The sequence below is a fragment of the Triturus cristatus genome, chromosome 5_1 (genome assembly GCF_964204655.1).
Source record: "Triturus cristatus chromosome 5_1, aTriCri1.1, whole genome shotgun sequence".
In the NCBI taxonomy this organism is placed as follows: domain Eukaryota; kingdom Metazoa; phylum Chordata; class Amphibia; order Caudata; family Salamandridae; genus Triturus; species Triturus cristatus.
The window spans coordinates 486988050-487002230 of record NC_140587.1 but is presented as its reverse complement, the minus strand read 5'-3'; the positions used below and the strand labels follow the sequence as shown (position 1 = coordinate 487002230).

The window sequence follows — 14181 nt, the reverse complement described above, 5'->3', positions numbered from 1 at the left end:
TGCAAAAACAACAATTGATGGACAGAATGCAGAACAATGTCATACATTTGGTTAGATCTGTTCACCACCGAAGGGAATGTGCAATGTCAGCAGTTCTGCTTGAAGGAATTTCCAAGGCGGCACTCCCTCAGCTACGCTTTTCGTTGCGAGTGGCATTGCGGTCTTCTATGCGCCGTTCCGCCTATACCACTTCTGCCCAGAGTACTGAAGAGGATCAAGCGTGACCGGGCCCAAGTCATTCTTGGCACGAAGAGTCTGGTATCCCGAGCTATTGAACATGGCAATCAATCCTCTGATCAGACTGCCTCTTCGGGAGGAGCCGCAGGGGACGGCTCTCCACCCGAACCTGTCCAGCCTCCCCCTCCTTGCATGGAGATTGAGCGGCAACAGTTGACAGCTTTCGACATTCCTCCCGAAGTCTGTTATGTCATCTTGGCAGCCAGGCGTCCCTCCACTAAAACTGTATACACCTGTGAATGGAACACATTTTGTGCATGGTGCACAGCAAAAGCTGTGGATCCCCTTTCTGCCCCTCTTTCAGAGGTTCTCCTATTCATACTTTCTTTGGCCCAGCAGGGCTCTGCTCTGGGCACCCTTAAAGGCTATCTTTTGGTCATTTCAGCCTTTCTTCATCTTCCTGATCAGCCTTCTCTTTTCAAGTACCCTATTGTAAATAGATTTCTTAAGGGCATTACTCACCTTTTTCCAACTATTCCTTTCGTAATGCCCCAGTGGGACTTGAATCTGATTTTAACTCGCCTTATGTGCGCTCCCTTCGAGCCACTATATAATTGTCCTCTCAGACTCTTGACTTTAAAAAAGTGCTTTACTGGTTGCCATCATCTCTGCTCGCAGGGTGAGTGAGCTTCATGCGCTATCTTCGAAACCTCCTTTCCTTGCTGTCCATCCATACAAGGTTGTCCTTCGAACCAGGCCTTCTTTTCTACCCAAAGTGGTTACCTCTTTCCACATAGGACAGACCATCACTTTGCCCACCTTCTTCCCACCCCCGCATCCTTCCAGGGAGGAGGAAAGACACCACCGTCTGGATCCTAAACGTGCGTTATCATTTTATCTGGATCACACAACCCAATTCCGGGTGGACAATCTACTCTTTGTTGGCTATGTGGGTCCCAAGAAAGGTTGGGCCATACACAAGAAGATCATCTCTCGATGGGTCATCCTTTGCATTAAGATCTGTAATTCCTTGACGGAAAAGGAGCCTCTGGTAGGACTGCACGCCCATTCCACCAGGGCAATGGCAACCACTATTGCTTTGGGACGTGGAGTCCCCCTCAGTGACATCTGCCTGGCAGCCACGTGTGCATCACTGCACACGTTCACTAAACATTACTACCTAGATAGTCCAGTCCGGAGACATGGCTTCTTTGCCGTTCAGTTCTCCAGGACTTTCTGGTGTGAACTTAGTTCGCAGACCAGCCTCCGGCGTTGGAAATGCTGGAGTATCTATTCTAAGGTAAGGAATCTATAACTAATAGTCTCTTTCAAATGAACAAGTTACTTACCTTCTGTAATGATATATCTGTAAGAGACATATATTAGTTATAGATTCCTTACCGCCCCACCCATCCTCCCAGTCTGCGACCTGACTTCTAGGGTAAGGGACTTCCCTTTCAGGGCCCTAGTTTTGTGCACAAGTGGTCAGTGTCTTGCATGGCTCTGGACTTCTGGCATGGAAGGTTGTGTAAAAGAACAGACGTACGCACGCAGGGGCGGTGTCCAAGTAAATACCATTATGTCATCCCAGCGATCACGCCATCGAACGCTGAGTTGACCAATGCCACCTATCGATGCGCAGGGGTACTGCTGAGAAAAAATTCTCTGGATCCAGTCTGACGCCTGAGGGTAATTCTAAGGTAGAGAATCTATAACTAATATATGTCCCTGATATATCATTACCGAAGGTAAGTAACTTGTTATTCACTTAGTATAGTTACTTGATCCTGCATCTAATTTTAATGTGATCTGCGCTCTGGAGACTATTAACATGCCCACACAAAGATCTTGAAGGAGGTTGCCAGAGTTCTCGAAAGGGGATAGGTGGGCAGTAAAGTATCACCCTCGTTCTTTGATTCTTTATAAAAAATAAAAAAAATCCCTGGGACTAGGGAAACAGATTCATGATGGTATTAATTTTGCAAGTTCTTCAGGCATTTCATTGTCGGGACCAGCTAGCCTTTGTGGATTCTCTGAGAGGTGAGCTTTTTCAATTTCACTCTCCTATTCTTTGGTCTGTCCTTTGCCCCAAGGTATTTTACCAAAGAGATGCCAGTGGTACTAGCCCAGCCCCACAGAAAAGAGCCTGTCTTCCCCAATTTAAGAAGAGTAGATTAGACCAGGCAACTTTAAAAACATTATCCCTCATTTGCACGATTCAGGATTTTCCATAAACCGACATCTCTAATCTAAACTCTAATCCTGATGCAAACGATGAGGTCTTTGGAGCAGGGCTGAGTACTGTGCACCTCCCAGCTTTTTTCCCTTGTAGTGTTCAAGATATTCAACTTGATTGACTAGTTCACCATGAATATATTTTTGTAAGTCTGCTCAATACTGAGGTTTCTTAGTTTAAAGACTTCAGGCAACTTTATGATGCCTCACGTCTGGTGCAACTGTGACCATTGCAGTGGCATCTTTATAATTCAAAGATTTTATGACTTTTGGGGAAGATCTTGATATCGCCTGCATTGACTCCGCAATTACTTTCTTGTATGTGCCCGGAGATGCTACTTATCAGAGAACCTGTTCTCAAGCTCACCATTGTCATGTAGGTAAGTATTCCTCAATATGTTGAAGAGCTGGGTCTTCTATGGCACACATTATTCCGCCTTCTGGAATATGATAGAGAGATTGTGACCTGTCTGCTTACTTGAGCTCAGAGCATGCACCTAGCTGTGGAAACCTTTTTATTTTTTATAGTTGTGCTGGCAGGAAAAGTTCAGGTCACCTAGTGTACACAGTTAAATTGTTTTATACCTATAGTATCTTCTCTGTTGGATGTAAGAATTTAACATGTGGACAGGCCCATAGATAGGCAGCTTTACTTAGTCAGTTTGACAGTGAGCTTTCTAAGCAGACTGTGCACACGAAACCAGATATGGGAGCTCCATCCTCATATGCTTTGTAGGATATTTGCAGGTTTTAGGATCCCAGATGTGGACATCTTTTCCATTCACCTGAACAAAGAAAAACACTGTTACTGATTGATGGTATTCCCAGAGGCGCACAGGCTAAGGTGCGTCTTCAGTATAGATTCAAATATCCATTTCCTCATTTTCCCTTTCATCCTAAAGGTTATTCAGAAGGTCTGTATGCTCAGCACGAGTTATCATTGTTGGGCCAAACGCAGCCAGAAGCACCTCAGCACCGTTTCTGGTATAAGATTATCTTTCTTGGCTTTAGCCTTGCATAGATATGCTACTTTTAAAATAGTTGAATAGGAATCTCCCTTATACTGTTAAATTAGAAGGTCCGGCCTGCTTCTTCCTCCTTGTTGGATCCCTCTTCTTGTGGTTGTCAATTACTTCTATTTTTCCATTTCTTTGCTTTTCTTACCATGGTAGCATCTTTCAAGCACATAAAGTAATTTGAACTGCCATCTCCTGTGCCAATTGGTGCCTGAACAGGCCTGCTTACTACAATGATATCATGCTTCAGATCTGTAGTAAATGGGAAATGCTGCAACACTTCCTGATCCCACCTGAATCCTTGGAAGGGAACATCATTAGAAATTAATGTGTTGAGTTTCAATCAGAAACAACATTACTGAACATAAGTAACCTGTTCTTTAGTACTACTGAATAGCCAATGGACCTTTGCCTGTAATCTTCCAAATAGCTGATCAGAAAATAAATATGTGAAAAACTTCTCAGACCAGAAAGGTTGAGAAACCGTCTTAAGATGTGATCCGTTTCTTATAAGTAGCTTATACCTGAGGCAGTAGTCCTTTGACTACCCACCTGATGCTACACATCAGAAGAGGTGTGCCAACCTAGTCATCCTTAAAGATGAGTTTGGTCAAAGAGAACACTCTTAACGTTTGTCTGTCACCTCTGTCACAGTCCAGCCATCCTTTTTTTAGTTCTCTGCTCAAATGAATCATTTCTGGCGAAATTTTCCCACCAGGTGCAGTCTTGGTGATCCTGCTAGGTGCTTGCCAGCTTGGCATGTAGGGCCAGTTGGTACTTTTTTGTATCCTAAAAACAAACCACCAAGGCACTGTCTGTTTATAGAAAAAATAGATCTGTCTCTGACACGCTGGGAGCTTTGCCCTCTGCATGAGGGAACATTTGTTTTTTCCCTGCCAGGTGGCGGACTTTGTATCTTATGATCCTATATAAACCGGGCAGACCTTCCAATGCCATTTCTACCAGTTGTTGGCTGATGGACATGGTTTTCTCAATGGCAGGAATACAGCAGTTTCCCCTCCTTGGAGAGGCGAATCTTTGATCCTACTCCTAGGTTATGCGTCGTCCATCAGGGCTGCATACTGGTGGGACTCATCTGTAACTAGAACCACATGGAGACCTTAAAGGTCTCGATGAACAAGTTACTTACCTTCGGTAACGATATATCTGTAAGAAACATAGGTTAGTTATAGATTCCTTACCTTAGAATTAACCCCAGGCGTCAGACTGGATCCGGAAAGTTTTTCGTCAGCAGTACCTCTGCGCGTCGAAAGTTGGTGTCGGTCGGCTCCGCGTCAGTCGTTGGCATCGTGGTTGATGTCGCGTTGGCTACTTAGACGCCGCCCTTGCCTGCTGACGTCAGGACTGTCCACGAATTTCCGCGCCAGAAACGCAGAGCCATGCACGACACTGACCACTGGTGCACAAAACTAGGGCCCTGAAAGGATGACCTTAACCCTAGAAATTAGTTTGCAGAATGGGTAGAATCTATAACTAACTTATATTTCTTACAGATATATCATTACCGAAGGTAAGTAACTTGTTCATTCGAAAGAATAGATACCCCAGCAATACCAACCCCGGAGGTGGGTCTGCGAACCAAGTTCACACAAGAAAGTCCTGGAGAACAGAACGGCCAAAGAAGCCCTCTCTCCGGACTTGGCTGTCCAGGCAGTAGTGTTTAGTAAATGTGTGCAGCGATGCCCACGTAGCTGCCTGACAGATGTCATTCAGAGGGACTCCTCGTCCCAAAGCAGTAGTGGCTGCCGTCGCCCAGGTGGAATGGGTGCGTAGCCCCGCTGGAGGCTCCTTTTTTGCTAGAGAATAGCAGGCTTTAATACACAAACCAACCCATCTGGAGATGGTCTGCTTGTGTACGGCCCGACCTTTCTTGGCGCCCACGTAGCCAACAAAGAGCTGGTCATCCACCTGGTTGGTGCGATCCAGATAGAGGGAAAGCGCACGTTTTGGGTCCAGACGGTGGAGCTTCTCTTCCTCTTTATAAGGATGTGGAGGCAGAAAGAAGGTGGACAAAGTGATCGCTTGGCCACTATGAAAGGAGGTGACCACCTTGAGAAGGAAGGATGGACGAGTTCGTATGACAACCTTGTCCGGATATACAGCCAGAAAAGGAGGCTTGGATGAAAGAGCCTGGAGCTCACTCACTCTTCTGGCAGTTGTGATGGCTACCAGGAATGCAGTCTTAAGAGTTAAGAGTCTGAGAGGACAGTTGTGAAGCAGCTCAAAGGGAGCGCACATCAAATAGGTCAATACCAAATTCAAGTCCCACTGAAGCATTACGAAAGGGATAGGAGGAAAGAGATGAGTAATGTCTTTTTAAGAAACGATTCACAACCGGGGACTTGAAGAGAGAAGGCTGATCAGGAAGCCTAAGAAAGGCAGAAATAGGTGAGAGATAGCTCTTGATAGTGCCCAGAACAGAGCCCTGCTGGGCCAAAGAAAGGAGGAACAATAGAACCTCAGAAAGAGGGGCAGAAAGGGGATCCACAGCCTTTGCTGCGCACCATGCCACAAATTTGTTCCATCGACAGACATATACCGTCTTAGTCGAGGGACGCCTGGCTGCCAAGATTAATCAATCAATCAGTCATAGCATTTGTAAAGCGCACTACATACCCGTGAGGGTCTCAAGGCGCTGGGGGGGGGGGGTGGGGGGCAGGGGGGTGGATGCTGCTACTGTTCGAAGAGCCAGTCTTGAGGAGTTTCCTGAAGGTTAGGAGGTCATCGGTCTGCCATAGTAGGATGGGGAGGGTGTTTCACGTCTTGGCGGCGAGGTGGGAGAATGATCTGCTGCCGGTGGTCACGCTTCGGAAGCGGAGGACGGTGGCGAGGGCGTGGTCTGCGGAGCGGAGCTGGCGGGCGGGGGTGTAGAGGCCGAGTCAGCTGTTGAGGTACGCTGGTCCAGTGTCATGGAGTGCTTTGTGTGCGTGGGTGAGGAGCTTGAAGGTTATCCTCTTGTTGATGGGGAGCCAGTGCAGGTCTTTCAGGTGGGGGGTGATGTGGCTGTGGCGGGGGATGTCGAGGATCAGGCGTGCGGAGGCGTTCTGCATGCGTTGGAGTCGTTTCAGTTTGGCCGGGGCTCCTGCATAGAGTGCGTTGCCGTAGTCCAGTCTGCTGCTGACGAGGGCCTGGGTGATCGTCCTTCTAGTTTCGGTGGGGATCCACTTGAAGATCCTGCGAAACATGCGAAGGGTGTTGAAGCAGGAGGAGGAGACGGCGTTGACCTGCTTTGTCATGGAGAGTGTCGAGTCGAGGATGACCCCCAGGTTTTGTGCGTGGTTGGTGGGTGTAGGGGGTGCTCCTAGTGCCGTCGGCCACCAGGAGTCGTCTCAGGACGAGGGGGTGGAACCGAGGATGAGGACCTCCGTCTTGTCCAAGTTCAGCTTCAGACGGCTGTTCCTCATCCAGTCGGCGATGGCCTTCATTCCTTCGTGGCGGTTGGTTTTGGCGGTGTGAGGGTCCTTGGTGAGCGAGAGGATTAGCTGGGTGTCGTCGGTGTAGGAGATAATGTTGAGGTCGGGCGACGGGGGCGAGTGGTGCCATGTAGGCGTTGAACAGTGTTGGGCTGAGGGATGAGCCTTGGGGTACGCCGCAGATGATCTCGGTGGCTTCAGAGCGGAAGCGGGGGAGGCGGACGCTCTGGGTTCTCCCGGAGAGGAAGGAGGTGGTCCAGTCCAGGGCCTTTTCTTGGATTCCGGCGTCGTGGAGGCGTGCTCTTAGTGTGCGGTGGCAGACTGTGTCGAACGCGGCTGACTGGTCCAGGAGGATGAGGGCCGCGATTTCTTCGTTGTTGAGCAGGATCCTGATGTCGTCGGTGGTGGTGATGATGAGGGCAGTTTCGGTGCTGTGGTTGCTGCGGAACCTGGACTGGGACGGATCCAGGATGTTGTTCTCTTCGAGGAAGCTGGTTAGTTGTTTGTTGACGGCCTTTTCCATGACCTTCGCCGGGAAGAGGAGCAGGGAGATGTGCCGGAAGTTCTTGAGATCCTTTGGGTCAGCCTTGGGTTTCTTAAGTAAGGCGTTGATCTCTGCGTGCTTCCAGCTCTCCGGGAAGGTCGCTGTCTCGAAGGAGATGTTGATGGTTTTCCGGAGGTGAGGTGCGATGATGCTACTGGCTTTGTTGAAGATGTGGTGTGGGCAGGGGTCTTCCGGGGATCCGGAGTGGACGGTGTTCATGATCTTGATGGTGTCGTCGTCGTTGATGTTGGTCCAGGTGAGCAGGCGGTTGGTGCGGGTGGGGGCGGGGGTGTCGATGGTTGCCGGGGTGGTGACAGCATCAAAGCTGTTGTGGATGTCTGCGATCTTGCGATGGAAGAAGGTGGCCAGCGAGTCGCACAGGTCTTGTGACGGTGGGAGGTCGTTGGTGTTGGTGCTGGGGTTGGAGAGTTCCTTCACGATGCTGAAGAGCTCTTTGCTGTTGTGTGCGTTGTTGTCTATGCGGTCTCTGAAGGCGGTCCTTTTGGCGGATCTGATGAGTTGGTGGTGTTGGCGGGTGGCGTTCCTGTGGGCTGAATAGCTTTCCGGTGTTCTTTCGCGGGTCCAGTTTTTTTCTAGTTTTCGGCAGGTTTGCTTGGATACCTGGAGGTCTTCGGTGAACCAGCTGGCTCTCTTGCTGGTGTGGGTGTTGGGGGGCTTCTTGAGCGGGGCGAGGGTGTTGGCGCAGTCGTCAATCCATTGTCTGAGGCTGCGGCGTCTGGGTGGGTCGGGTCCGAGGGTGGGCTCTGTGTGAGGGTGGCAGTTAGCTGGTCCCCGGTGATCTTGCCCCAGCTGCGACGAGGCATCTGCTGGGTGTGGTGGGTTTCCGGAAGGTGAAGTGGATGCATCGGTCGAAGAAGACGTGAGTGCTGGCTGAGAAGATGGGGTAAAGCGTGTGGCCGGCAGAGTGAGTGGGTGTTGTGACTAGTTGTCTGAGTCCGAGTTGTCGATCAGGGTGGAGGAGTTGGCGTCAGTGCAGAGGCAAAAAAAAAAAAAAACAAAGAGCAGGCGGGATACTGGTCAACGGGCGGTAGCAGCAGTGGTGCTCAAGTCACACAGGGGGCTGCGTGGCGGTGAGGGGAGAGACCTGCCTGGTGACAGATTACATTATAGACTTCTGGAGGCAAGTCGAATGACGTCAACTGCCGCCGCTCAATCTCCACGCAAGGAGGTAGAGGCTGGACCGGTTCGGGTGGAGGATCGTCCCATGCTGCTGCAACAGAAGATCCTCCCGAAGAGGCAGTCTGATCGCAGGATCGATGGCCATGTTGAGCAGCTTGGGATTTACAAGACTCTTCTCGCCCAATCCGGAGCCACAAGAATGACTTGGGCCTGGTCGCACTTGATCTTCTTCAGCACTCTGGGCAGAAGTGGTATAGGCAGAAAGGCATATAGAAGACCACAACTTCACTGGTGACGAGAAGCGTCGCCTAGCGAGTGCCGCCTTGGAAATTCCAACATGCAGAATTGCTGACATTGTGCATTCTCTTCGGTGGCGAATAGATCTAACCAAGGCTCTCCCCACTGCTAAAAGAGACCTTGCACCACGTATGAGTGAAGACGCCATTCGTGATCCATCATGCACCTGCGGCGGAGTTCGTCCGCCCAGGCGTTCAGTGAACCTGCCAGGTGTTGAACCACCAGGGATATGTCCTGATGTTCCAGCCATGTCCAGAGGCGGAGGGCCTTCTGACATAGGGTCCACGACCCCACCCGCCTTGTTTGTTGCAGTACCACATGGCAGTGGTGTTGTCCGTGAACACCTGCACTACTGTTCCACGAACAGAGGGAAGGAATGCTTTGAGTGCAAGACAGATCGCCCAAAGCTCCAGAAGGTTGATGTGGAGCCCGGACTCCGCCGGAGACCAGAGGCCTTTGATCTCCACCTCTCCCATGTGGCCGCCCCATCCCAGAAGGGATGCGTCCGTCACCACTATGTGTTCTGGTTGGGGAAGGGAGATGGTTCTGCCGTTGACCCAATCCTGGTTCGTGAGCCACCACTGCAATTGTCGTGCAGTGCCCTCCGAGATCCCGACGCAATCGGACAGATTCTCCTGATGCTGCACCCATTGGAACTTCAGGACCCACTGCAGAGCCCGCATATGCCACCTGGTATGATCGACAAGCAGGATGCAAGAGGCCATGAGGCCCAGCAGCCTCGGGGTCATCCTGACCAAAACCCGCGATAGAGGCTGAAAGATCGGAATCATAGACCGAATATCCCGGACCCGCTGTTCGGGAGGGTAAACCCGAAACTGCGTCGTGTCCAGAACCACTCCGATGAAGAGGAGCTTCCGAGAGGGGGTCAGGTGTGACTAGGGCATGTTGATGGAGAACCCCAGCGAATGTAGGAGGTCGGCCGTAGCCTGGAGGTGGGAGACGACAGCCTGGGGCGAGCCCGCCTTCAACAGCCATCGAAATAGGGGAAGTCATCGAGTCGAAGTAGTCGTCGAGATAGGGGAAGACTGGAACCCCTGATCTGCGCAGATGAGCTGCGACTACCGCCATCACTTTTGTAAACACCCGAGGGGTGCTGGTAAGGCCTAACGGAAGCACTGTAAATTGAAAATACTCATGGCCTACTGTGAACCGCAGCTAACGCTGGTGGGCCGGCAGGACAGGGATGTGGAAGTAAGCGTCCTGCAAGTCCCACGCGACCATCCAGTCTCCAGGGTCTAGTGCAGACAAGTCCTGAGCGAGCGTCAACATCTTGAAATTGTTCCTGAGATCCAAGATAGGACTCAAGCCCTTGTCCTGCGTGGGTACCAGAAAGTAGTGGGAATAGCAACCACGACCTACTTCAGGGGCAGGAAAGTGCTCGATGGCTCCCTTGGCCAAGAGAGCCGTGAAATCCTGTTAGAGAAGGCCCAGATGATCCTCTGACATACAATGGTACTGAGGTGACATGGCTGGGGTGGAAGGGGGGGGGGGGAGGGTAGGCCCGAAGGGGAGGAAGTTGCTCCTTCGGACTATCTGCAAAACCTTCCTGTCTGCCAGTGGGGGGGGAACATCCTTTACCACACAACCATTACAATGCGGTATGGGTACATCGTGGTTTTCACAACGCAAGTCATTACGTCGACTTGCACTGGAGGGCGCTCTAGACTAAGGAATAGTTTGAATTACTATTCCAACACCTTCCCTACTGTACGTAGACTGGAGTTGGAATAGTAATTCACACTATTCCTAAATCCAGCACCCTCCAACGCAAGTTGATGTAACGACTTGCGTTGTCAAGACCGCGATGTAACATACCGCGTTGTGATGGTACGCGTTGTATCATCATACATTCCAGTGGGGGAGGTGATGGCAGATCCTGCCAGCCACTGTGCCTGAAATGTCGGACTAGGAAGGTTGTGCAGTGGGACGTGAAGTTCCAGTGGGCGCATCTTGGGGGAATCTGTCTTATTGCGTCCAGATCTCGGAGGGCACTGCACGACAATTGCAGTGGTGGCTCACGAACCAGGATTGGGTCAACGGTAGATCCCTTCCCCAATCAGAACAGACCGTGGTGATGGACGCATCCCTTCTGGGATGGGGCGGCCACAAGGGAGAGGCGGAGATAAGAGGCCTCTGGTCTCCGGCGGAGTCCGGGCTCCATATCAACCTTCTGGAGCTTTGGGCGATCTGTCTTATACTCAAAGCCTTCCTTCCCTCTGTTCGGGGAAGAGTAGTGCAGGTGTTCACGGACAACACCACCGCCATGTGGTACTGCAACAAACAAGGCAGGATGGCGTCGTGGACCCTGTGTCAGGAGGTCTTCTGCCTCTGGACATGGGTGGAACATCAGGGCATAACCCTGGCAGTTCAACATCTGGCAGGTTCACTTAACGCCAGTGCGGACAAACTCAGCCGATGGTTCGTGATGGATCACGAATGGCGTCTTCACTCGGAGGTGGTGAAAGGTTTCTTTCAGTAGTGGGGAGAGCCTTGGTTAGATCTATTCGCCACCGAAGATAACGCGCAATGTCAGCAATTCTGCACGTTGGCATTTCCAAGGCGGCACTCGCTAGGCGACGCTTTTCGTCGTGAGTGGAGATGCAGCTTTCTGTACGCCTTTCCTCCTATACCACTTCTGCCCAGAGTGCTGAAGAAGATCAAGCACGACCGTGCCCAAGTCATTCTTGTGGCTGCGGATTGGGCGAGAAGAGTCTGGTATCCAGAGCTGCTCAACATGGCCATCGATCTTCCAATCAGGCTGCCTCTTCGAGAGGATCTTCTATCACAGCAGCAGGGGACAGTCATCCACCCGATCCTGTCCAGCCTCCATCTCCCAGCGTGGAGATTGAGCCACGGCTGTTGACGTCATTCGACTTGTCTCCCGAAGTCTGTGATGTAATCTTGGCAGCCAGGCGTCCCTCCTCTAAGACAGTATATGCCTGCTGATGAAACAAATTTGCGGCATGGTGCGCATCACAGGCTGTGGATCCCCTTTCTGCCCCTCTTTCTGAGGTCCTCTTGTTCCTCCTTTCTTTGGCCCAGCAGGGCTCTGCTCTGGGCACTATCAAGCGCTATCTCTCGGCAATTTCTGCCTTTCATAGGTTTCCTGTCCCCGGTTGTAAATTGTTTCTTAAAAGGCATTACTCATCTCTTTCCTCCTATCCCTTTTGTAATGCCTCAGTGGGACTTGAATTTGGTCTTGACCTATTTGATGTGTGCTCCCTTTGAGCCGCTTCAGAACTGTCCTCTCAGACTCTTAACTCTTAGGACTGCATCCCAAGGTGGTCACCTCCTTTCAGATTGGCCAAGCTATCACCTTGCCTACCTTCTTTCTGCCCCCACATCCTTCTAAAGAGGTAGAGAGGCTCCACCGTCTGGACCCAAAACGTGCGCTTTCCTTCTATCTGGATCACACCAACCAGTTCCGGGTGGATGACCAGCTCTTTGTTGGCTACGTGGGCGTCATGAAAGGTCGGACCTTTCACAAGCAGACCATCTCCAGATGGGTTGTTTTGTGTATTAAAGCCTGCTATTCTCTAGCAAAAATGGAGCCTCCAGTGGGGCTACGCGCCCATTCCACCAGGACGACGGCAGCCACCACTGCTTTGGGAAGAGGAGTCCCTCTGAATGACATCTATTAGGCAGCTACGTGGGCATCGCTGCACACGTTTACTAAACACTACTGCCTGGACAGCCAAGTCCGTAGATACAGCTTCTTTGGCCGTTGTGTTCTCCAGGACTTTCTGGTGTGAACTTGGTTCGCAGACCCACCTCCGGTGTTGGTATTGCTGGGGTATCTATTCTAAGGTAAGGAATCTATAACTGTTTCTTTCAGATGAACATGTTACTTACCTTCGGTAGCGATATATCTGTAAGAAACATAGGTTAGTTATAGATTTCTTACCACTCCACCCATCCTCCCCGTTCTGCAAACTGATTTCTGGGGTTAAGGACATCCTTTCAGGGCGCTAGTTTTGTGCACCAGTGGTCAGTGTTGTGCATGGCTCTGCGTTTATGGCGCGGAAAGTAGTGTACAGAACTGACGTCGACACACAAGGGTGGCGTCTAAGTAGACACCGCGATGTCATCCCGGCGACCACGATGCCAACGACGGACACAGAGCCGACCAACGCCACCTTGCGACGCTCAGAGATACTGCTGGCGAAAAACTTTCCGGATCCAGTCTGACGCCTGGTGGTAATTCTAAGGTAAGGAATCCATAACTAACCTATGTTGCTTACAGATATATCATTACCGATGGTAAGTAACTTGTTCTTCAGATGCTGAAACACAGTAACCATGTACTCTCTGGACAAGACTTGAAAATAGCAGTAGGTTCTTTTCCTTTTCTGCCCTACCTGTAGCTTCGCTTCCCCACAATGGACTGGATCTATTTAGAGACGTCCAGTGTGCCTCTCCAAGATGTCTATTCAACATCTAATCCAAATGTTTTTAACTTTGTCACCCCAGTTTTTACTTTCCTTAAATGGCCACGTTGTTGCCGAGTCCTTAAACCTGCTTGTGAAGGCAACTAAATTCTCTTGAATTTCCATCTTAACCACTGGAGCCTATTATGAAGTGTTTTTTAAATGAGGTCCCATTTCTTTCTACAGGTTTAATGTAGATTTTATTGAGTGTTTTCTTACAGTGTACTGCTTGCGTTTGTTTTAGGGACAACAACATTGAAGAGTGTGGGTTAGAAATGTACTTTTCGGTCGACATGGAGATCTTGGGGAAAGTAACTTCGCATGATTTGAAACCGGAAGGCTCAAATGTTCTGGTAACAGAAGAGAACAAGGAAGAATATATTGGGTGAGTAATCTAATCGTATTGTTTAGATTTGCACGGGGAACAGGTAAACAGCCTGAAAGTGTGTCATGTTTTTCCTTGAATCATGATGCCTGAATGGTGAACGCAAAAACAGGGAGGTCTATGGTAGAAACGTTCACGAAAACAACGTCCAACCTCTAGGTGATCTACCGTTTGACACTTTTAAATATGAAGATGCAGAATGATCTCTGTAGGTTTAAGTATGAAATGTCTATTTGAAGTGCTGATGCATCATTGTAATTATTTGGTTTGTGGATGCTTGGTTTGTGGCATGTATTAGTTTCACAGCACTGCAGACTTCATCCAAGGTTTAGTAGTGTCATTTAAATTCTCATTCTATGGTAAATTAGAAAAATGAATCTTGGATGTTATATTCTGTGGAGTTATGATAGTGATTGGGTATATATAACCTTATTAAAGCTGGCATTGCCAGATATTTATACGTCAAGAAGGTGAAGTCGGCAGCTATCCTAGTAAAGTATATCTG

General features: G+C 49.9%; 1 protein-coding gene across 2 annotated transcripts in view; it reads left to right on the top strand.

The window, feature by feature from the left end:
* The window catches only part of WWP1 (WW domain containing E3 ubiquitin protein ligase 1), an 850740-nt gene that overhangs the window by 642031 nt on the left and 194528 nt on the right, over positions 1 to 14181 (top strand). For both annotated transcript variants that reach the window (XM_085605336.1, XM_085605333.1), the window contains exon 19: positions 13536 to 13676. In XM_085605336.1, coding sequence (XP_085461462.1) covers positions 13536 to 13676 — 141 coding nt within the window. The remainder of the gene's footprint in view (positions 1 to 13535; positions 13677 to 14181) is intronic.